Below are 24,760 nucleotides of genomic sequence, written 5' to 3' on the forward strand. Positions count from 1 at the left end.
TGTTGAGGTTCACTCGACGAATATTCAGGCTAGATGTTTGGATTTTTTTTTTTTTACTCTGAAATTTTGGCTGTTGGTGGGCCCAGTTAAACGCTCTCGTGTTCTCTCACCGCCGTGTAAGTACTTAGTTCACGTCGTCACAACACAATAGTGTGTAATATTCAATCAAGTCATCATAAACGCATCCCAAATTGCCAAGCGGTTCATGTCGTCGTCATCGTCGTCATTCAGTCACGCTTGCGACGGAACACGACATGAGCGTGAAAAACCACAAGATGGCGCGTGACACCGACTTCATGTTGCTTATTTGGACACTGATGATGTCATTACAAGATAAAGAAACATGAGTGTCAACAAGCTGAAGCTGGGGTAGGAAACATGCGGCCCGTGGGTACTGAAAGGCCCCCGAGAGCATTTGATATACGGACAGTTGCGCAATGCTAAAAACAAACACAATTTTTGTAGTAAAACTCAAACCACAAAGTTCTCAAAATAGAGCGGAAGAAGAAAAATGGTACTTTCCCATAAATTAAATATGGACCTCCAAGGACGATTGTTTTATTTTTGGATGGATCTGACAATAACATTATAGAAGACAAAAGTGGCCTCCTTTCACAAAGAAAATACCCACGTTTACTAATAACATGTTCAATATTGTGCCTGTAGTAAATGTGCCCTGAGAGCCATTCCTAATATTTTGACCCTCTCATGTCGGCATCCAGTGATGATGTTGAACCCCAAAACTATACTGCAGTTACCCAAAAAATTAATTACCAAATGTGAGTAATATTGGCCATTTCCCATAAAATTTACTTTATGATGATGATTAATGTCCTGAACATAGTTGTGTGCATATTTGAAAAATGCCATTTAAAAGCTTAGTTCAAACAAACTTTAACACTTAAAAAAAATAACAAAAAATGCCTGCCTCACTTCCCAAAATTATTTTCACATTTGTGTCACTGCTTACTTCAACTATCCTTGATTTTGTTTAAAAAATATATGTATATATAAAAAGAAAACCCAATAGTCACACTTGAGTTGTGTAACTTCCTGGGTTTTCATTCAGTACTGTCATACTGCGCACTTTAACCCCTCCTCTCTGAACATTTTGGAACATTCCACATGTCACATGGTCCACATGCAGGAAGTTGCGTCATTTGGTCCTCTGCAGGCCACAGAAGGCCAAAAGTATGAATATTATTTATTTATTTTTGAAATGTTTTAGTTGAAACACCGTAATGTGTCAACATGCTATTGGCATGAATTATGATAAGCTTTGTTTCATGTATTTGCTAATTGTATGCTAAAAACTCCCTCATGTTACTTTCAGGCCTAAATGAGGAGTTTCAGTCCGATCAAAAGTTTCCTGAATAGGGCCAATACACACATTTTGCATTCTTTCTGATTCAGAGTAGAACAATAGACTGAAATTTAAGTTGGCATCAATTTTCACCAATTTAGTGGAATTACACAAATATTATGAAATGTTTTAAAACTCAAATTTTAATAAAATGTCTCTCAAGGCCTTGGGATGTTACATGTTGATTTTTCTCAAAGTTGAAATGAGACTTGATGGTGCATCCCCATCCATAAAGCAATCAATAAATCAATGACAATTGTGAAGAAAGTTCTTTTTGATTGATCTTCCACATCCATCACAGTGCAGACAACCCTGGGGTTCCTTTTTTTTTTTTTTTAATCATGTGTTAGGGTGTGGTGTCTCCCAAATAATACACATCCACGCTCTTGCAAGTTATTTATCTTTTTTTTTTTTTTTTTTTTTTTTATTTCCGAAGTCACGCTTGAAGCTATCTCAAATAAATACACCGATCCACACATCATGGATTCAGTCCCTGCATCAAGTATACATAAAAAAAACTCATTGGGCCTAAATCTCCTTTATAAATGTGTGTATAGATATAATTTGTGATTTCTTTTTTTTTTTTTGAAACGGTCTCTATTGGTATCCCAGAGCCGAGGCCGTGGTCAGTCTTTGTCCATACAAGGAGTACGGGGAGTAATAGGGTCCGGTGGCCGCAGGCACGGGCACGGGGGCCCCGGGGGCGGGCAGGGGGCTCTTGGAGTACGGGTGGTAGCGGCTGCCCAGTCCGAGCGGGTGATGCGGGCCCCTCAGGGCGAGCGCGCCGGGGCTGGCCGGGCTGCTGCCCCCTCCGCCGGAGGGCAAGTGCATGTGGCAGGCCATGGCCGCCGCCAGCGACGTCGAGCCCGGGTAGCCGCCGGCCAGGAGCTTCTCCGAGCCGGCCGCGAAGGCCGTATGAGTCCGCAGGTGGCCGAGCAGCTCCTCGGAGCTGGAGAAGCGCTTGTCGCACGCGCCGTTGGCCGACACCCAGTTGCAGGCGTGCGGCAGCGGCTCGTTGGGCAGCACGAAGCCGTACGGGTAAAGAGGGTGGTGGTGTCCGCCGAACGACGGCGCCGACGACGCCACGCCGTGCAGCGGGTGCGCCGAGTACACGAGCGGGTATCCGGACTTGAGCTCGCCGCAGTTGGCGCCGGAGGCCGCCACCGCCGACAAATGGCTGGCGCAGTGGTAGCCGAGGCAGTACGGGTCCCGACACAAGCCGGCGGCGGCGGACATGAGCGAGGGAGGGGAAGCCCCGGCCAGGGGGCTGGTCCCCGTCGCGGCCTTGCCGCACGCCGCCAACGGATGCGCGCTCATGCCGGGAGGAAGGAACGCCTGTGTGTAGCCCGCGTAGACGCCCGCCAAACTCCCCGGGTAGGAAATGCCGGTGGGTGGCGGCAGCGGGAACACCGCGTGGCCGGCCTTGTAAGGGGAAACCGGAGCCACCAGGCCGGAGCCGAGCAGCGACGCGGTGATGGACGGCGAGTCCGACGACGCGGCGGCCTTGTTGCTCTCCCGGCCGCCGTCAGGGCTAATTCCTCTCGTCCTGTCCGGCGAAGAAGCGTTGGGACTGCGCTCGCCGCACGCCTCCTTTTTGTCGTCCTTGTTGTCCGCCGCTTTGGTGGCGTCGCAGGGCAGCGGCGAGGCGGAAGCGGACGCGCAGGAGCTCGGGCTCGCGCTGGGGCTGCCTGTCCTAGGCGTGAACGGCGGGCAGGTGGCGCTCGGCACCCGGAAACCGTTCTTATCTCCATTCAGGCTCAGGCTCGGCTCCTTCTTGGAGTCTGACGACGACGACTTGGCGTAGGGCTTGAAGCTCGATTTGTCGTCCGCGCCGATGTCGCTGATCTTCAAGGGAGCCGCCTTGCTCTCCTTGTCGCCACCGGACGCCACCGAGGACAGCTTGGAGGAGGCGGGGGGGTCCGGCTTGCCGATCTGGGAGCACGTTTGGGCCAAAAGCGCCAGCGGGCTCTTCTTGGCGTCCAACTGCCAGGCACAACACATCTCAGTTAGTGAGGGGGAAAAGTCATTTTTGGGACTTTTTGGCCGTAATTTTGCACACACTGCAGCTTTCATGTATCAAATGCAAAGTGAGCATACGTTTGGCACTGTTCATATCGTTAAAATAAAAATAGTCTTTTTGACAGTGATAGTCCCTAAGCAGACCATTATACACAATTGAACCGTTATGTCATTACTGCAAATTACATTTGTGTAAAGTAGTGGCAACCAAATATTAATAAACAAAAACTAATTGTTCAATGTGTATTTAATTAAAAGTGAATAGGCTTTATTTGCTTAGAAATTGGACCACACAAAATGAGGTGGTGGTCCGAATCTGCTGACCCAAACAGCCCCGCGGGCGAAGACTTCGACGTGGGCGGACTCACCTCGATGGGGCTGATCGGCGTGGACGGGAGCGGCTGGAGGTACTCCGGGTGCATCATGTGTCCCGCCCGGGCCGTCAGCATTTTCAGCAGCTTGATGGGCACGCGGCCGGCTTGGCGGTGCGGGTCCGCGGGGGAGGAGACTGCGAAGGCGGCGTCGTCGGCGGTGGCGCTGCGCTGCGCGTACGGGCGGACGGCGGCGGGGCTCGGTGCGCCTCCCTCGCCCGACGACGAGCGGCTCTCCCACGCTGGATTGGTGCTGCGTCTTAGGACAGACAGCGCGGGCGATGTGATCATGACCCAAAGCTCGTGGAAATGGCCGAGAAATGCATGCGCGTCGAATGCGCGTGCAAGCGCTCCAAAAAGAAGCAAAACAGGAAAGCGTTAAATCCTCATGGACGAATTATCCGTGCGCTGTCGCCGACGTCTTCGTCTCTTCTCCCGTCGGCGTCCTGTGACGGTGTGGTCGCAGGTCCGAGAGCGCGCTCGGATTACAGGAGGAGGAGGAAGAGCGGCGGCGGTGGTGCGTCCAAAAGAAGGCAGGAATCCCTCCGCCTCCACCCACACACGTCCATGCGCGCTCTAGTCCCCGCTGATCGCAGCCTGCTGCAAGAGTTGATCCGAGGTGAAAAGACGAGAGGAAGAAAAATGACGCGCAGCATCCACGCGAGGGTGTGTTTCACTCTCGCGGCGCCTTTTAACGGCCTGCGTGTTTTCATGCGTAATTGAGTGCTGTGCGCATGCTCACGGACCAAAATGATCTCATCCGGTCTTTCCCCGACCTTTATTGAGCCATAGTATGACTTACAAATAAGAGTCCTCATTGAAGCATCTTTTTGGAATGCGGGAGGTTCAAACCCAGAACCTCAAACCTGCGAGGCGCGTACTACTCGCCACTTAACTACCGTACTGCCCTACCAGCACTTGGAGGGAACAGCAATGTGTTTGCGGAGACAGAGGTGAAAGATTTTTGGACATTTTTTTTCCAAGCGGAAGCACTTCGAATTCATATGATCGAAACAATATTAATAATGAGGAAGTTGATGCTGAGAAAATAATTTAACACTAGTTTGGTGTCAAACGTAAAGCAGATCTCAAAAGGAAATATAAGACTTAAGTCTTTTTGTGAGGAAAATGTTTCCAAACTAGAGCAACCATCAAGTCACCCAGTGCCACTGGAGCTTCCCGTCTCCGTCACTTCTCATTCCCACGTTAAGCCATTCCCATGTTGACAAGACAGTCTTTTTTTTTTTTTTTTTTTGGAAGGCGCATGAGTCATTAAGAAATAACCCACGGCTACGGCGGACAAGCAGCATGTCTGTCCATCCACTGTCATGACGTCTTTTCACGTCCTCTCCCTTCCCGATGCAGCCTGGCATCTGTCACTTCCCCGTCCTGCTTGCCAGTCATCTGTCAGCCGTTTGCATTTCTTCTCTTCAGTCACAATGGGGTCAGCAGCCGAGTGGCAAATGAAGAGCGGGAAGGGGAAACGTCTCGGACCCGAGCCTTCCATCATCTCGGCCTCTCTCTAATCTTCCTGTAAATCTCTTTAACGAGAGACAAAACATCAGGACCTGATGATATTTCACAATCGCAAGTACAATTCCATTGGCGATCTTATAATTGGAGTCTGAACCCTCCGAAGGACCATTTGATTGTCTGTAAAGCTCCGATGGGAACTTTCACCGGTTCTTTTATCTTGAATGGTCGCTATACTAATAATAACAACCAGGAGACTGCATATTCTCAGTTGAACTGTTTGGATGGCAGAAAGATTGCGTGCACGGCTGTGGAGCCTTTTCTGCTGCATGCGGAAGAAGGTATAATCTATTCAGAATGGTCTCAACTCTGATACTGTCTTGGGCTCAGCCTACTCCATGTGAAAATATGTGACCGGTTGGTCTTAACTGCTTTCAACTGGATAAGTGAGACAATCCGCCAATAAATATGACCACATTGGTCGTTTTAAAAAGGTGCCAAATTATGACCAAGTGTTACCTATTTTAGTTTAGAGACCTCTAGTGGCCATGTTAAATAGCGCAAAAATATGGAAGAGAGATCCGAACCCAGTCGGTCTGGTCCAAAGACGAGTATTTATCCGACTGACCTATTCATCCACTCGTCTGATTTTAGTGTTCTCAACTTTATTTATAAAGCGCTTTAGGAACAGGCATTGATGTATACAAAGTGCTGTACATAAACATAAATATCAGTTTTGCAGTAAACAAGAACAAAGCAAACATTTTTAAGTGCGAATACAATTTTATTTTATTTATTTTTTTTACAAGTAAATACATTTTACATCAGTAAATAAATAAGAAGTAGGTGAGAGAATAAATAGATAAATAAATAGACTAGTATCAACTAGTGTGGACTTACATGTTTGGTTTGTGATGACTATATGCTTTCTACAACCTCACTGCACCTTTTCCTAATCTCAACCATTTGTGATCCATGTAACGACGTAAGGTTTATTGTACAACCTCACTGAAAGCCTCATCCTAACAACCCCAACCATAAATGTCAAGACTCAAAATGAACACCAAGATCGTTACTGGACGGTTAGCTCAGTACGTTAGACGTTAGTCTTTCGCACAGAAGATCTGGGCTTGAATCTCAGTTTTCTTTTTTTTGCTATTTAACATGGCCACTAGAAGTGGCTGAACTACAATACGCAACACTTGGTCGTATTTTGCTGCGCAGTAAAACGACCAATTTGGTCGTCATTGTTGGAGGACTCGTTGGGACAAGTGCGCCAGAGTGCAGGTAGATAGGAAGATGCCAGGACAGGTCACAGTGACATAACGGCTTAGCTCAAGTCACCTATCTAATCATTAACTCATTTGCTCCCAAAAACGTAAAAATACATTCTATTTAAAATATTACATGTCCCAAAGATGCATTTATACGTTTTTTTAATTTTTATTTTTTTTTATGCTAGAGCATACGGAAAGCGTTGATGCAGCCTCTGAACTGAACGCTTGAAGCAATGGTAGTTATTATAAATATATATATTATATGTTCTATAATATAATATTCTAATCCTAATTGCTGCAAAACGGAAACGGAAAGAAATATTTTTTTTTCCTGATGAAAGAAGAGACTTACATCTTTCTTTTGGTAGGTTCCATGTTTTGATAGTAATAGAACACAATCTGTGGGCCTTACAAAATCAATACTCTGACAGCAGAGTATAAAAGATTAGCCAGGGCCATGTTGCAACAAGCTCTTTTTGACAGTGTTTTCACCAGGAATGTGTATATTGACAACAATTCTAATTGCTGGAAAAAACAGAAATATATATATATATATTTGTTCCTGGTGGAAGAACAGACTCTAATCTTTATTTTGGTAGGTTCCATGTTTTGATAGCAATAGAACAGAATATTCTGTGGGCCTTGCAAAATCAGTCCAAATCCAGTAAAACTGAAGGGGGTTGCTTCAGTCAAAATGGCTGCCAGTCAATGAGTTAAGAGGCCGAATCGAACATGTCCAAAACCAGATTTTAGTTTGACCTGCGTCAACGGCCATGTTGATTTGTTTTGGAGGTGACTTCAATGACCATGTTAACACGTGACCAAATGAAGCACTAAAGGTGACAACCATAATCGTTATTGTGTTGTGTTTCAGGGCCAAAAAGTCTTGCAGGTATGTTACCCAAGCTGAAAAAGTGGTTTAGAAAAAGCGTAGTGACGATACGAGTCTTTCTCGTATGAAGGATGAATGAATGGCATCGCGTTGAATCCAAAATCGCATTCTTTACAATGCAAAGAGTGTTTTTATGAAAATGTCCCGTGGTTGCCATTCATCACAAAATCTTCCACCCCCCCCCCACTTTTTTTTGAAATAGACCCACTTATCTTATTACTCAATAGCCTATAAATGTCTTGCTGATCAGGCGAAAGTTAAACAGATGCAAGTGTTTTTTGATTGATAACGGCGCTGCTGTTTTCGGCAAGCGGCCTGTCAGCCGCTGACACGGCCGCTTGACTTATTAGGACAGGGAAGGGCGAGCATAAATTCCCAGCGTCAGCCAAAAATCTTTTTTTTTTTCTTCTTTTTTTATTGTGGCCCTGATGGATGAGGCAGGCGCACCAAATTCCCCGGCTCGCTCCCTAAATGGCTGCACATTTTTTTCCACCGCCGCCGTCGTCGTAATTCATGACTTTTAAACAGAGAGCCTGAAATCTGCCGCCTGTATTTCACCGAGGCGGGACATGTTTATGGACGGGCCGCTGCCAATACGGCGGCTTCAAAGTCGCAACGACGGCGAAGTCGTCATCCGCTCTCGGACGGCTTTCAGCGATTGAGCAATTTGGACGCGCTTGCTGCTCGTAACTCAGCAAAAGCTTCCTCGGCTTTATTTTGGGGGGGGTTGCGTTGTTTGTGTTCCTTGGCTAGAATATACACAACGCTATAAATAAGTTTTCGTCGCTGCTTCTCAAACTTAGTCCCACCTCGAAAAATACCATAACAAGAAAAATACAGCAGGTATTCGGCCTGAAGTCTGAATCGGAGTTTGTAAGCACTTGCGAATGTAGCAGATTTTTCTTTCTTTCCTTTGATCTTTCCTCTGGTCTCCTGACCGTCTAAGCTTCATGACTGTGGCGAGACTTTGAAGTATCTAGTTCAGGTGAAGGGTGTGGGATTTTTATAAGGTTTCAGGTGAATTTACACATTCAAACCCAAAATTGTGTAAATACGTTTTTTAATACTTTGTCCTTCATTCCCAAAAACATATTTATATGTTTTGTTTTGTTTTTTTCTTAATGCAAGAGCATACAGAAGGCTTTGATGCAGCTTCTTATATGAAGAGGTGGCTTACATTAATGATAGTTATTACAAAAATGACCAGCAGGTGGCAGCAGAGTATAAGAGATCAGCCAGGATCATGTTGCAATAAGCTCATTTTGTGAATGTGAATGAATATTGATGAAACTTAACTGTATTCTAATGCTAATTGCCGCAAAATGGAAACAGATACAAATGTTTTTTTTCCTGATGAATTAAGAGACTCTAATCTTTCTTTTGGTAGGTTTCATGTTTTTATAGCAATCAAACACAATATTCTGTTGGCCTTGCAAAATCAGTCAAAATCCAGTCAAACCGGGACCAAAGGGGTTGCTTCACTGAAAATGGAGTTAATGAGCACAAACTCACACCCATCAAAAATGATTGGCTAACCCAATTCCTTACCCTAACCTCAACCATAACTCAATTAAAACCTAAACTCTAAAAACCACGTCTTGACCCTCAAGAAGAGGTTTGAACTTGTGGGGACCACCAAAATGTCCCCACAATTTCAAGTCGGTCCCCACAGTGGTAGCTAAACCTGGAAAAACAAACGCAGCAGACATGACTACAAAAATGAAACGCTTTGCAGTTGCACGCAAGCACAAGTTCCTTCCCCCGCTGCCACGTGAAAACTCTCGTGCCCACGTCGAGGCGGCAATGGGACGCGACAGGTAAAAAAGGGGAGCAGACGTCTGTGAGGTTGCTATTGTTTCAAGCGGCTCTCCTGCCGCACGCTGGCGTCTCAAAATGGCCTGAAAACGCCGGCACCCAGGCAGGCGACGCCGGTTTTGCTCCTGTTTAATTGATTGGCCTTGCGCCGAGGCCTGTCACATTAATAATGCTTAAGTACGGCCCCGGCGTGTCGCCCGCAGTGGCGCGTCTACTGGGAAATTAACGGCCTTAACTAACTGCCGTCTTGCCAGGCAAGAGCTGCCTTTTGTACTCACAAGCGCCGTTGCGACATCTTATATATACACATTACTAGTTACTGTCTTATATTACACTGGTACCTTGACTTACAAGTAGGGATGTAACAACATCCAAACACCACAATACGATAATTATCACAATACGATAACATCACAATATTGTGGGGAGGTTGGCGTTTGAAGGAAGGTCAAAATATTGTAAAAAGATGAGCTCATACTAAAAATTACACAATACTATATAAATAAAGATGACTTGACTTGATATTGAGACACTTGCTAATGTGCGCACACATTGAGTTCCTCCACATATTGACTCAATTCATATGCATATTATGTTCCCCTTCATCTTAGCATTAGCGTGGATTTTAAAGACAGAAGGGCCAAAACATGCCTTGTGTAAATTTAAACTGCACTAAAAATAATAGCCACCAGAGGGTGCTAGTACGGCACAAATTGAAATCAACCGGCCTTTTGAACAGATGTGCTGTTTTTAAAATCGTGACATCACGACGATATATTGTGGCTGTTTTAATATCGCGATATCACGATATTGCCTTTATTGTTAGATCCCTATTGACAAGTGCTTTGTTTCAAACCAAAATTTGCTGTCTGCTGGAATGCGTATAAAAATGATAATAAATACAAATAAAAATATATTAGAGCTGTCAAAATGAATCGACACGTAATTGATGATCAAGTTAATCGACAACAGTATTAATAATCAAGTAAACACTTGGAGTCATTTTTTCTCCATTCAAAATTGTCCATGTCCTCTGACTTTAAGCATTTTAATCAAAATAAGACAGTTGCAAACATCTGTTTTTACTTTGGAAAACAATGACCGAACCAGTTAACATAGTACAACATCAATCCCCATTATTTTTAATCAGTATTCGACTACGAAGTACGAAATAAACACCAATTAGTGGTTAATAAACAGTAATCATGGGGGGGAAATGCTTTTGTAATACACTTTAATACAAAATTAAAATGAATCCAATTAATCGATGAAATAGTCGATGGATTAATTGATTCTAGGGATGCACGATAATGCTAATTTCAACCAATATAGATAAAGTAATCTTTTAAAAAGTGCCGATGTCGATAACCGATAAGTAAGTCGATAACTGTTTGCAAAATTAACTTGAATACAATTGAAGTCAAACTGGTCGATAATTGCCAATAATTATCGGCAAATTTCTTTATCTGGTTTCTCTGTATGCTGTCAAATTGGTTGATAATTGCCGATAATTATCGGCGGATTTCTCTATCTGGTTTATCTCTTTGACGTCAAATTTGGCGATAATTATCTGCACATTTCTCTATTATCTGGTTTATCTGTTTGACGTCAAATAGGTCGATAATTGCCGATAATTATCGGCCACCGATATCGTGCATCCCTAATCTAGTCTAAAAATATTCGATAGTGACAGCACTAAAAATTGGCGAGCTGTATCACGTCAACAATAGCACCAATTAAGGTACTACTTTCCTATTTTGGCTTTGGCATTTCAGAAAAAAGCACAAAAAACTCGGAATCATTTATGACTAGTGAACCTCGAATATGCTGCCCTAAAGTAAATTCTTCCGTATTTCCAATTTTTATAGCAAAAAAAAAAAAATCCCTGCAACAATTTGACCTTTTTGATTTGACGAGCTCTCAATCTGTCGTTCCTTCCACGCTGATCCTTATTATGATTTGGCGTGCCCAGGCAAAAGCGCTGACAAGTAAATGGTGTCGAGTGAATACGATCCAGATTAGCGCTAACTTCACACGGGCCCTTTTGACAGCCTGCGGGAGACACGTCGGTCGCTGCCATATTTCCACCCCCCCCGAATGACACTTTGAAATTGCTCCCATCACCTCCATGGCTGCGGTAAATGCACCTTGAAAGTGGAGGGAATTAGACCGGCGAGTCGTTGAGTCGTCCTTCAAACAAATATGACAAGAAAATAGACGAGCGTTCTTCTTTGAAGGGTTTGCCCCCCCCCCTCACAAGAAACCGGGCAACTTGTCGGCTAGCGTTAGCGCCGTGATGTGGTTTAAGACGGGACATTTTTGAAGCTCACGAGTCAAAACGTTACGCCGCCCTGGTGGAAGATGGCGGCGGTTTGAAGGCTCTTTTTTTTTTCCACGTTGTCTCCTCGATTTAGTCAGGAGCGGGAAGTTAACGCCTGCCGAGATTAAGCGCTGTCGTCCACTCCAGGCAGGTGAGGATGTTATGCTGTACGCGCGCGTTAGCTTCCTCGTCCCGCCCGACAGCTGCCATATTACCCCTTAAGAACTTTGGGGAAACTTTCGTCAAGTCGCCCCTGCGCTGGCCTCGGGGGGATTAGAAACACGCTTCTGTCATTAACGTGTGTTTAAAAAAAAAACAAAAAAAAAAAAAAAAAAAAAAAAAAAACGTTTGTTGTTTTCCACCCTTCCCGATAACGCAGCCATCCAGCAACACGGCAAACTGCGAACCCTCAGATTGAATTTCTGCCGGGCGGGTGCAAAATGTTCAGGTGGCGTGTTTTGACACTCGGGATGAGCGTCTGTGATGAGCAGATTATTCCCCGTTAAGCGGAACCATCTTGTCACATTTCACAAGCGGGGATTAGGGATTGGCGGGAGGGGCCCCGGAATTAGTGTCAGGCGGTCGGTTCGGAGCCTTTTCGACACTTACCGCTCCATTTGTCGACTTAGTGATCAAAATGCTCAGCTGACGGCTCCTCCTCGCCTTGTCGGCCGCCGTTTGTACGCTGCCAAGCCGCGTTTCCATTCGGTCCGCAATTCTCAAGAGTGTGCGATTCATCAGAACGCGCACACACAGGGCTTCTTCCTCAAAAGTGTGTTTCGTGTTAGTCGGCCACTCTAACATTACTGAAGGATACGATTGCACTTAATAACTCACTGACTGGCAGCCATTTTCATTGAAGCAACCACATTCGCTCCCAGCTGTTTTACTGGATTTGGACTGATTTTTACAAGGCCCACAGAATATTCTGTTCTATTGCTAGAAAAACATGGAAAATTAAACTAAAAGAAAGATGAAAGTCTCTTCTTTGATCAGAAAAAAAACTATTTATATCCATTTCCGTTTTGCAGCAATTAGCATTAGAATATAGCTAATTGATAATAGCAGGTTGATCTCTTATACTCTGCTGCCATCTGCTGGCCGTCTTTTAATTATGATCATTTTTTCGCCTGCTCTCTGCAGTTGAAAGGCTGCATCAAAGCCTTCTGTATGCTCTAGCACAAAAAATGTTTTTTTAAAAAAACGTATAAATACGTCTTATAAATAAAAATAGAACGTATTTATACGTTTTTGGGAGCAAAGGAGTTAAGTACCGGAAAATTAAAGTGTACTTAAACAAGGGTTGAATTCAAATGGAATGCGTATAAAAGTTAATGAAATTGTAAACGTGTTTCAAAACAATTTTTTAAAGATTAAATGCAAATGTGTTGACCTTAAAAGTTAACTTTGGTGGACCAACACATTTTCAAACTTCGGTATTTACTGATTCACGTATTTTTTTTGGTCAGGAATTTATCCCGCATTTTGCAGAAGTCCACCACTGCAAGTAATCGCTGCATTTGCCGATCCTTCGCTTTTTCACCTCTTCGTGATACCTGCTTATTCACAATTTATAACGACTACAGTTAGCGTCAATTATTTGCAGGTTTTCATCTGGTCCACTCTACAACAGAATTGTAGCCATAGCCTAGTTGTACGTAAAGAATTACGCAATACATATTTTAATCCGATGACCGTACTGTTCCACTGTATTCAGTTTAAAAAGTCATCTTTTAGAACCGTTTTGTTTTCAAACTTTCATTTAGGTGCCATTTCAATTTGATGTATTTGTAAAACACAATCGATCCATCCATTTTCTTGACCGCTTATTCCTCACAAGGGTTGCGGGGGGTGCTGGAGCCTATCTCAGCTGGCACATTCATTGAATCATTATTTTACCTCAATCTTTAATATTCCTATATTTAAGCAGTTTTTCTGTTCAAACTCTTTGTAATGTTAATCGGTTACAATCATATTAACTCATTTGCTCCCAAAAACGTATAAATATGTTCTATTTTAAATGTTTTACGTGTCCCAAAGACGTATCTATACGAAAACGTGCAGGACTGCGGCCCACGAGGAATGCAGTTTGACTAGTATAAAAAAAAGAAAAAAACAACAAAAAAAGTCAAAACATTTAAAACCTGCAGGACCTCGAGGTGAACCCTGTTCTCGACCAAAGCTCTGGGGATTCCTCGGACGCTGCTGTGTCTTAAAAATTCATTCTTCTCAGATCTTCAGACAGACAGAGTTCTGTACCGGCCGTGTTTGGGTCTGGAACGGCGGGACTTTTGGGGACCATCTCCTTGATTTGGTCCCACACACTGAACTTGAAGTTGTCCACATGCTTGGCTTTGTCCAGCAGAGCTACTTCTGGGAGGTCGTTGGGCTTGGGCAGCTTCTGGATTCTTGTCATGGCGTTCTTGTAGTGCTTAAGGAAGGAAATGTAGTCAGCGGTCCGCTCCTGCTCTGTGCTCCTGATCACGTCTGAAACAGCAGCTATGTCGTTAATAATTTCAATCTTCTCCTTTATAATCCGTTTCTTCTCTTCTTCCGCAGCCTGCAGGAAGTGACAAAACGCCTCCAAATCGTCCTTGTTGCACCTCGCTTGTTCGTTACACTTGTATCTTATCTTGTTGTAATGTTCCAGTGTTTCCTCCGCGCCCTGCAGGCTTTCTTGCAGTATCGCCTTGTAACTTCTGCCAGCTTCAGTGATATTGCCGAACTTGTGCCCATAGTGGTGTTTCGTGTTTACGCAGTTGAGGCACACGAGCTCTCAGTGGTCCAAACAGAACAGTGTCAGCCTCTGCTTGTGAAAGACACAGACATCGTCAGACTCCACTGAAGCTTGCTTAAAGGTCTCTTGTGAGTTTATAAATTGCATGCAAGATAGACATACCACCGGACGTAATTTTTATTTTAACAGGGAAGTTGATTCAAAAATAGACTTACAGAGTTCATTTTGTGGTCTCGGATTAATCGCACAGAATTGCTCTTGACGCTGGAAAGGGTTGGTAGTCTGTAAAGCAGTTGTTTCAGGGCAGCTTCAGGCTGCCCTTTATGTTTTGCTAATTTACTTAAAGGAACACAAGACTTGTGGAAAATGAACCAGCTTTTCTGTGAAATGGTTCATTTCAACTCTTCCCTGAAAAAATTACCAATTTATGTTGAGCAATCATGATTTTATAGCACTTTTTATGAATATTTTTGCATACTTAAGTACTTTATCAGGCATTTTGGACAGTCACGTCATCATCGTGACGTGTGTAAAATACACATTAATGAATGACAACAAAGAACTCACGAGAAATTATCGCGTCCCAAAACAAAGAAGCACTTTCACAAAAGCAGTACAGGCATGGAGGACACCGAAAGCCGGATGAAACTGGCAGATCCAGCCGCCGGTGAGTCGAAGTGGACGGTAAACATTCGGGTGACTTTCACTCTGCTAGGCTAAACTACATGCCATGTAGCAAGCATGCTTTAGCCCACATTAGGAGCAGCCGCCCCGCCCCCACACGGAATGACATGAAACCGGACGTGTTGAGGACTTGACTCTGAAATAAATTGGCACAGTATCTGGGATCGAAGACATCTTTTTATTGCCTATTATGTCTGCAAATTCCCATTGACATGAGCAAAGACGGCTTCCAGTTACGCACACGGGATACGTCATCACGATCACATAAACAGGAACATGGCGTTCCACATGGTATGTTCGAATTCTGATACTTAATTGGTTTAAAATAAAATTCAGGGAATAAGATGCCAGAGATATTTGCACTTTTATTCTTTGTACACAATGCTTAATCCAATACTGGAAAATGATTAATAAGTGTTGTATCGCTTTAACTAAACACACACTAAACCACAAACACGATAATGAAGTTCAAGTCAGCAATAGTCACTTGTTTGTCACCTGATGCACATTATTTACAAGCATTAGCTAAAGATCTTTTTTAGTCACACATACTGTAATTCAGTTTTTGGTCTGAAGGCTAAAGCCCGGGACAAAATCAATTTGTATGCTCCGCCGGTGAACCGCGTTTCCTTATTATGACTTGAGCTGGCTTTCACGGGCGCGGATCGCATCGGTTCTTGTCGTGGATCCGGCGAGCGGCCCTCTTGAGCCCATCTGGGATTTATAAGCGCCTCGCTGTAAATCAATGAGGCGGCTGTAGCGCAACCACTTCATAATCGCAACGTTTCTGCCTCTCATCTGCTGACGTAAATAAAGAGCCTGTACGTTGTCGCACTGTACATTTGATCAGCGGAGAAAAATGGCTCCCTTCTCCCCGCTCGTCCAAAGGCTCCGGGCTGCCTTTCGTACACGGAATCAGAATGTCTGTTGCAATGTCGCGGGCTTTATGAGACCATTAGGACTTTCATTTTTTTTTATTTTTTTTTTTATTGTTTACCCCGCGCTCCACTGGCTTTCAATAGTCCCGTTGATTTATGGCCTTTCAAGCTTTGTGGCTGTCTATTAGATGCAGATCTTGACATGGAGCCACGTTTCCAGCACATGCCAGAGTCTCTAAAAAAAAAAAAAAAAACTGGCACGTGCACACATTCGCCGACGTTTGCTTCCAAAACTTTTTTTTTTTTTTGTGCAGACAGTATTGCACAAACATGACAACAGCCATGACTTTGAAATTAATGTTTACAATAAACTGCCTGCTGTTGTGACACACAGTGGGATTCGTACAGCCAAGCCTGGAATATTTCATTATTGTTTACATGTTTAATTATCAAGTTTTATTTGTTAGTCAAAAGGAAAAGTGCAACATCAATGATTTGTTTTCATTTTGGGAAAGTGCAACATGACGGGTTTGTCTTCTTTTTAGGAAAGTTCAACAGGAATAGCTTATCTTAAGTGCAACGTCAGTAATTTGTCTTCATTTTAGGAAAGTGCAACATAAATAGCTCATCTTAAGTGTGACATCAATAATTTATCTTCAGTTTAGGAAAGTGAAACATAACGAGTTTGTCTTCTTTTTAGGAAAGTTCCACAGGAATATGTTGTCTTTGTTTCAGTAAAGTGTAACGCCAGTAATTTGACTTCATTTTACGAAGGTGCAACATTAGTTTGTCTTCTTTTTAGGAAAGCTCAACATGAATAGCTTATCTTAAGTGCAACACCTATCATTTGGCTTCATTTTAGGAAAACGCAATGTCAGTTTGTCTTCTTTTTAGGAAGGTGCAACATGAATAGCTTATCTTAAGTGCGACATAAATAATTTATCTTCATTTTAGGAAAGTGCAACAGGAATAGGTTATCTTTGTTTCAGTCAAGTGCAACGCCAGTAATTTGACTTCATTTTAGGAAGGTGCAACATCATTAGTTTGTCTTCTTTTTAGGAAAGCTCAACATGAATAGCTTAAGTGCAACACCAAAGATTTGTCTTCATTTTAGGAAAATGCAACGTTACTTTTTAGGAAAGTTCAACGAGACTAATTTATCTTATTTTAAGTAAAGTGCAATGTCATTAGTTTCTTCTTTTTAGGAAAGTGCAACATTAATAGGATGTAGGAAAGTGTATCATCTTATCAATAGCATCAGTAACATTGATATTTTGTCTATCAGTTATGTTCTTTATAACGTCTTTGTAACGTTAGTTCGTTATGTATTGTGTATTTCTTAGGAAAGTGCAAGATAAATGGAATTTATTCATTTTATGACCATGTAACATCAGCATGTTATCTTTTTATGGATGTTAATCTGTAAATTGTCTTTTGAGGAAAGTGCAACATCAGTAGTTCCTTTTGATTTTTAGGAATTTGAAGAAGACAAGCCGATTTAAATCACCAATTCTTTGTTTTTCGTCCTTTTTTTTTCCTTATTTCTCGTCTTTATCTAACGTTGGGGTTTTCCTCACAAGTACCTGAACAGTCGCTACACAACTTCCCCAATCTGCAAAACATTCAGGAGAACGTATTTCTAAATTGACCGTCACCGTCTCTTGTGAACCCACACGGGTAAACAGGAAGGAATTTTTCATTTCAAGTGGATTGTCAAAGGATCACCGACCGACAAAGCCACCTCAGTTTTGCAACTCCGTTGGCTTTTCTATGACCTTTGCCAAAATACGCAACCCCCCCCCCCAAAAAAAATCCCTTCTGTTTTTTAATGTACAGCTGGGCTAGCTTTAAATTCTTCGGACAGCGCTCTTCCCTCACTTAATCTGTCCCGGATCTTCCATAAACCGGACTTTATGAGCTCATACACAAGGATGATCCATGTGGAATTAGGCTAGCAAAAATATATCACCGTGTCAGTTTAACTTCATTCAGATGTCCACGCAGAAGATGGGCGTCATGATGGAAGTCGGATAGATCAGGCCAGCAGCGCTTACCAGGTTGCCATGGGCGTCAGATTATTGTCTTGTTTAGTTTTTTTTTTTTTTTTGCCAGCTGATCCCGGATCAAAAATCAAATCAAAATCAATGGCGGCTTTTGGTGTTGGCGAGCCAGCGGCATTGGAGGTGAAGCACGGGTGGGGGGAGCACATGTCTGAAACCTCCTGACTTTTTCATGAGGCCGCGTTTGAAGTTTTAAAACCCCCGTGGAGGATTCTCTGGGTGACGAATACACAAAAAAAGTGAAGGAAAAAAAAAAAGGCGCGGCTTTGGAGCTTCAAGCTTATTAATCGCGAGCAAGGACCGTTACGCCGTTTGATGCGCAAAGTCCAATGAGTGGATTTCACCCCCGAGTAAAGTCATTTCCCCACCGTGCAGATATTACATTTTGTGCAATTTATGGAGACATAATGGCATGTGTTTTCGCTTAACATTATCCTCATAAGCTCCCTTTTAAGTCTTCCTTGTCTTTGGGCTTACACGAAGAAGAAGAAGAAGAAGAGCATGACCTCAAAGCGTCTTTTGTTGAGCAGACCCGATTCATGTGATGGGGAGAAGGCGAATGGGGGACTGACGGGGCGTGGAGGGTTGAAGGGTGGTCCGACAAAGACCAGCTTGAGTTCAGCAGTGCTGGTGGTCCCGTCGTTTGATTGACTTTGGTCTGAGCAGCCATTTTTGGCAAAGTTTAGGTGGATGCTGTCGTGATGGGCCAATCAGTCATTCGTATGCCAAAAATGTTAAAAAAAAAAATTTTTAATTTTTTTTTTTTTTTTTTTTTTTTTTTTTTTTTTTTTTAGGAAAGTAGTACATCAACAGTTTGTATTATTTTTAGGAGCGAGGAACAACAAATTTGTCTTATTTATTTTATTTTTTTAGAAAGTTTAATGTAGACTTTCCACAGCTCTGGTTGGCTGGATTGGATCCGCAAATATTTTGCAGATATATATTTTAGGCAAATCAATGACCGATTGTGATGTCGTAATTTGAAGGTCGGCATCATTTGGATTTGCAAAATAAGACGTTACAGTAAACACAAAATGTTCACTGCAGGGACGTTCTGTTGCGCCATCGTTCATAATCCAACTCTCCCAATATACTGTATATAGTTTGATTTCTTTCTATTTTTGTCCAATAGTTTTACATTTATTTTTTTTCAATAGTTTAGCATATATTTTATTTATTTAATTTTATTTTATTTTATTTTATTCAGTTTCATTTTTCCCAATAGTTATACATTTATTTATTTTATGTTTTTCAAGAGTTTTACATTTACTTTATTTAATTGAATAATTTAGTATTTTTTATTTTATTTTATTCAATTCCATTTGATATTTATTTAGTTATTTTTTTCCAATAGTTTAAAATTTATTTAATTTAATTTAATTTTTTGATCGGATCGATTGGTGATCTTTTTTTTTTTTTTTTTTATAGTAAAGTTTCATCAACAGTTTTTATTTATTTATTTATTTATTTTTTTAATAGAAAGTTCAATGTAGACTTTCCACAGCTCTGATTGGCTGCATTGGATCGGCCAATATTTTGCAGATATATATTTCAGGCAAATCAGTGACCGATTGTGATGTCATAATTTGAAGGTCGGCGTCATTGATGGGATTCGCCAAATAAGACGTTACAGTAAACACAATCGTGTTCGCTCCAGGGACGTTCTGTGCTGCCATTGTTAATAATCCAACGCTCCCAATGTACTGTATTAGAATGTTTTTATTTTTTCCCCAATAGTTTTACAATTGATTTTTTTTTCAATAGTTTTACATTTATTTTATTTTATTTTGTTAATTCAATTCCATTTCCCCCCAATAGTTTTATATTTTATTTTTTTCAATAGTTTTCCATTTATTTTATTTTATTTAATAATTAATTTACATTTTTTATTTAATTTAATTTAATTTAATTTAATTTTATTAATTTAAATTTTTTTCCCCAATAGTTTTACATTTATTTTATTTTTTTCAATAGTTTTACATTTATTTTATTTAATTTTATTTTATTTCATTTTCTGATCTGATCATTGATTGTTTGTTTGTTTGTTTTTTGTTGTTTTTTTTTTGTTTTGTTTGTTTTTTAACTTGATAGGTAATCAGCTCCAAAATCTTGAACATATACAACATATACAGTTGGATTTTTTTTTCTTCCCCCCCCAAGTAGTTTTATTTTATTTTATTTATTTTATACTATTTTATTCCTTTTTCTGATCAGATCAGTGATTGTTTCGTGTTTTTTTTCTTTTTTTTTTTCCGTTTTTCTTTTCTTTTTTTTAAACTTACTGATTGGTGATCAGCTCCAAAATCCTGACGGTGTAAAGTTAAGTTTAATAGCATTAGATTGTCTTCTTTTCAGGAAAATGCAACATCCAATGTGTGCTTTTTTTTTTTTAAGTAGTTAGTTTCTCTTCATCCACCCTTGAAATTAGGGGTGTTAACAAAAAAATCAATTCGGCAATATATCGCAATATTACAGCTCGTAATTCTCGAATCGATTCAATAGGCAGCCGAATCCATTTTTAAACATCCATTTTTCATGGAAAAATATTCAACACCGGTCCTCCCCCCTCGCCGTAACGTCATTGACACACATTCCAAAAGTCAGCTCGTCACACGTGTGTCGTTTTGTCTTGTTTTGTCCCGCCGAGATCCCCCGAGTGGCAGCGCCATCGCTCTCGCGCCGCCGTTAGCAGACGGCTCGCCGAAGACCCCGCACGCGCTCGTTAGGCGGCCGAGATGCTGGCCGTGAAAAACGGCGAGGGGAAAAGATGAATTTGGCCGTCACGGCTGCCTTTTGACAGCGGTTATAAATCTGATTTAGATGTTGAGCGGGGCCAGTTGGATGTGAAGGTTTCCAAGGCATAAATCAGGCCTGTCCAAACTTGTTCCTCCGAGAAACGCTTTGACGTTCAGCAACTTGAATTTATTCAACGTGCTAACAGTGTCAAGCAATTACAGATTGTTTTTTGTTTTTGTGTGTATACCGTGGAGCCTTACGAGCATCATTCATTCATGACCAGTGATATTTTCGTCATGATTTTTTATTTTTTTCCCCCCAGACGAAAATGAAACGAAAACCAAAATAGAAGCCATTCATTGAGACCAGGACCGGACTGGCCATCTGGCATATGGGGCACATGCCCGGTGGGCCTGCGGTGCTTTTTAATGATTATTTTCCGACCTCTTACCTTCAAGAGACTGGCCCACAATTTGGAGGGACCACTCTATCAATCAAATTTGAATAGAGATAGCAAACTGAAACATTATCAATAAACATCAGTGGCAGAACTACATGTTGGGCAGGAGCCAAAATGTCAGGCCCATTTTGTTGTGACCAGTCCAGCCCTGATTGAGACTATAAATATAACTAAAATTGACTGACAATTTTGTTGATGACTAAAACGAAAATGAAAACAATGCAGTGACGAAAATTCACACAATCCAATCAGAAGAAATGAAATGCGCGTTGGAGAAAAGAACCACTCAGAAATGTTCACTGCACTTTATTTCATGTAATTTAGTTTATTTTAATTTAATTAATTTCTTAAATTTTATTTATTTCATTGTGCAGCTGTAAGATTAATCTCAAGAAATTATGCACTTTTATTTATTTAGGTGAAAACGAAGTTATAGTTAGTTCAACATGTTTTAATTTTCTGTATAAAAGTTGAAAATATCGAGTAAACTATCAATTTAGTCGACTAAAATTGATATTTTTTTCGTCGACAAATTTCTTTTCGACAAATTTAGTTTTTTTTCCGTCGACTAAAATTTTTCTTTTTCGTCAGCTAAAATTTTGCGCTTCTTCGTTAACTAAAATTTCGCGCTTTTTCGTCGACTAAAATTGCGCTTTTTTTTTCGTCGATGAAAATTGGATTAATAAAATGCAACCAGATGACTAAATTATGACTAAAACCTCTTAGTCAAAAGACTAACGAAAACTACATTAAAATTTCTTGTCAAAATGAACACTGCTCGTGACCTTGCTTGTAGAGTGACTCAAATGTTGGCCGGTTTCTTGGCCTGTAGGTCAAAAGTTACAAAAACCCCCCAAAAAAAACAAAAAAAAACGCTGTTAATTTCCCCGGCCGGCGTATAACTGCGGCACTCGGATGTGTGACGAGACGCTTTTTAACTTCGCACTTCATGCCACGTCAAGCCCATTAGCGAGTGAACAGGCCGATTTTGTGAATTTGCGACTGGCAAGTAAGGGAGCCGCTTTGTGTCACTGCTTAACGTCGTCTCCCCCAATCAACTTTTCCAAGACGTGCGTGACACCGTCAACGCAAGTTAAGGAAAGTCTGACTTTTTCTGTGCGGGACATGCTGCGTAAAGACGCTTAATTTGGGGATAAAGTGTCACGGCGCGTTAAGTGTCAAGTGTGCAACGGGAGAGGCAACTCGGGGGTTAGGAATTGCTGACTCTGACACCCTTTTATAGTTTGGAAAGTTGGGTTTTCCATCCCTTTATTGTTGTTTGTGTAGGTGTGGTTGTATAGTAGTCAACTTAATTTTAATTATACATATTTTGGCCCCCTATGTTGAAGATCCATGCTAATGACCAGATGAACATCCTCCACAAATTAACATGCGCAAGAATTGATATTTATTAATTCTTATAATTAAATTAAATTAGTTAATTAGTAGTATTAATAATAATAATAATAATAATAATAATAATAATAATAATAATTAGTAGTAGTAGTAGTAGTATTGATGATGATGATGATTATTATTAGTAGTAGTCTTAATAATAATTATTATTTAATTAATTTTATTAATTTATAATTAATAATCATTACTGATTATTGATCGTAGGTCATTGATGTCTGTCAGTATGAAATAGTATTTTTTTGGGCAATATCGTGAGTCTTTAATATGGTATCGTGAACTTTTTTTTTCTACATCACCAACCTTCCACAATCTCGTAATCATTATCGTATTGTGAGGTTTATATCGCGATAATTATTTTATTTATTATTTATATTTAGATGTTTGGATGTCGTTAATAGAGATGTAATGACGATACGATATCACGATATGAAGGTCACAATACGATAATTATCACGATATTGTGGAGAGGTTAACAATACTTCTGTATTGTCAAAATGGTCACAATTTTGTAAAAAAAAAAAAAAAAAAAAATCTCTTGCTCTATCTCTCTCTCTTTTCTCTTATCTCTCTCTCTCTCTCCCTCCTCTCGCTCACCATGCCACAGAAGACAATATTTGACATGTGGCCGCGTCCCAGGGCCAGAAGTAGGATTAATGGCCGCCCGCCCGCCTGCAAGGTCCTCTGGCGGTAATTGCAAGCAGAATCGGAGTCTGTGATCTCAGCAGTGGTTATTCGACGTGCCAAAACAGCCCGGGCCCTTTGACAGATTGCCTTCACAAATAACTTAAGCACATTTGTTCTCTGAAATGAGGTACCGCCGGCCAGCCGGCCGGCCGCGCCTCCCACGCTGCAAAAAACGGGAGCGACGGCTCCTTTCAAGCGCACGCCGCCGTATGCAGACGGATTCTGCTTGGATTTGGCCACGTCACCTAATTGCGGTGGACCCAAATAGGGCACGTTTTGCTCTCCGGCCATAAAACTACCGTATCGTTTTTGACAGTTAGAATATCCTCATAAAATTGACATATTGGAAGAAAGTTGGCGATGAATCGTCACAATTACAAATCAATTTATTGGCCCATGAGAACTAACAGTACATTGTGATAATAGGGATAGTTCGGATTTTTTGACATGAATCTCTATTTCATCTTCACCTCCAGTGTGTGCGATCAGCACTGAATTACCCCTGACAGCGTTCTGTGACACGAGTTCTGGTCCGGTGTTGGACGAGAGGAAAATGGTCCAGCAAGTTGGCTGGGGTCACCTAAATAAAGCGTTTTTCTTCTAAAAACAATTTGTGTTCAAAAGAGTAACACATTTGTATCACAATACTCCTTTCTGAAAAAAGTCAGACTTCATTACCGTCGGGCACTGATTTTCTTTTTTTTTTTTTTTTTTTTTTTTCGGCACTGATTTTCTGTTCGTTCGTATCACTGCGCGGCGTCCCGCATACAGCTGATAGACACGCACTAATCTACAAGTTGTTTGTCTTTTCGAAGGCAGAAGGCGCGCGGATCAGCTGTCTGCAGGACGCCGCGTAGTGATACGAACGAACAAAAAAAAAAAATAGTGCCCGACAGTAATGGAGTCTGACTTTTTTTTCAGGAGGAAGTTTTGTGATGCAAATGTGTTACTCTTTTGAACACAAATTGTTTTTAGAAGAAAAACGCTTTATTTAGGTGGGCCCAGTCAACTTGCCGGACTATTTACCTCTTGTCCAACACCTGACCAGAACTTGTGTGTTTTTTTCGACAACAACAATCTTGATACCATTGTGTGACAGAATCTTGACATCTTTTAGCATCACTAGCATTGCTACCGTCGTGTGAGCGATAACGATACTCCACATTGCGATTTTGCTGATATTTTTTTTCTACACTTTGTATTCATACTGTACATATATATCTTGTGTCACGCCTGGTATGGAAAACATCACACAACGCCGTATCAATATTTTGCTGAAAGTCCCTCGGCGCTCTTCTTGCTGGAATAAATCTCCTGCGGTCGCATTCCTCAAGAGTGGCGAGCTAGCCAGGCAGCCTCTCACCTCGTGACTGTCCAAACACAACTTGACTCCCGAAAGCCGCATCAAAAAGCAGGTTTCGCCAAGCCGAAATGTGCTCATTAAAGCTGTTCACAGGTGTGGTGTTTGAAGAGAGCTTTTCCACATGGCAGTGAGGTAGAAAAGACAAATTCATGAAAGATCCTTTCAGTGCAACCAAGGCGGACGGGCCCCTGTGCTCACCTCCTGAGTTTTCT

At 41.6% G+C, this 24,760-nt stretch overlaps 2 protein-coding genes across 4 annotated transcripts in view; one reads left to right on the plus strand and one right to left on the minus strand.

Annotated features, from left to right (window-relative positions):
- The window catches only part of LOC144005465 (uncharacterized), a 237,300-nt gene that overhangs the window by 33,249 nt on the left and 179,291 nt on the right, over positions 1-24,760 (plus strand). The window lies entirely within an intron of this gene.
- Positions 613-4,478, minus strand: LOC144004890 (zinc finger protein 503-like). Its single transcript, XM_077502557.1, has 2 exons — positions 3,751-4,478; positions 613-3,346 (listed from the first exon to the last, which is right to left on the minus strand). The coding sequence occupies exons 1-2, from the start codon at positions 4,042-4,044 to the stop codon at positions 1,961-1,963; spliced, it is 1,680 nt and encodes a 559-aa protein (XP_077358683.1). The 5' UTR covers positions 4,045-4,478; the 3' UTR covers positions 613-1,960.

This window comes from Festucalex cinctus, chromosome 17, assembly GCF_051991245.1.
Source record: "Festucalex cinctus isolate MCC-2025b chromosome 17, RoL_Fcin_1.0, whole genome shotgun sequence".
NCBI classification, from domain to species: Eukaryota; Metazoa; Chordata; class Actinopteri; order Syngnathiformes; family Syngnathidae; genus Festucalex; species Festucalex cinctus.

What these genes read in the sequence shown, in the direction of transcription:
- LOC144004890 (XM_077502557.1), bottom strand. Translation starts at nt 4,044, where the DNA reads ATGATCACATCGCCCGCGCTGTCTGTCCTAAGACGCAGCACCAATCCA. An exon ending in CGCCGATCAGCCCCATCGAG is followed by an intron (nt 3,347 to 3,750) that starts GTGAGTCCGCCC and finishes TGTGCCTGGCAG; the next exon opens with TTGGACGCCAAGAAGAGCCC.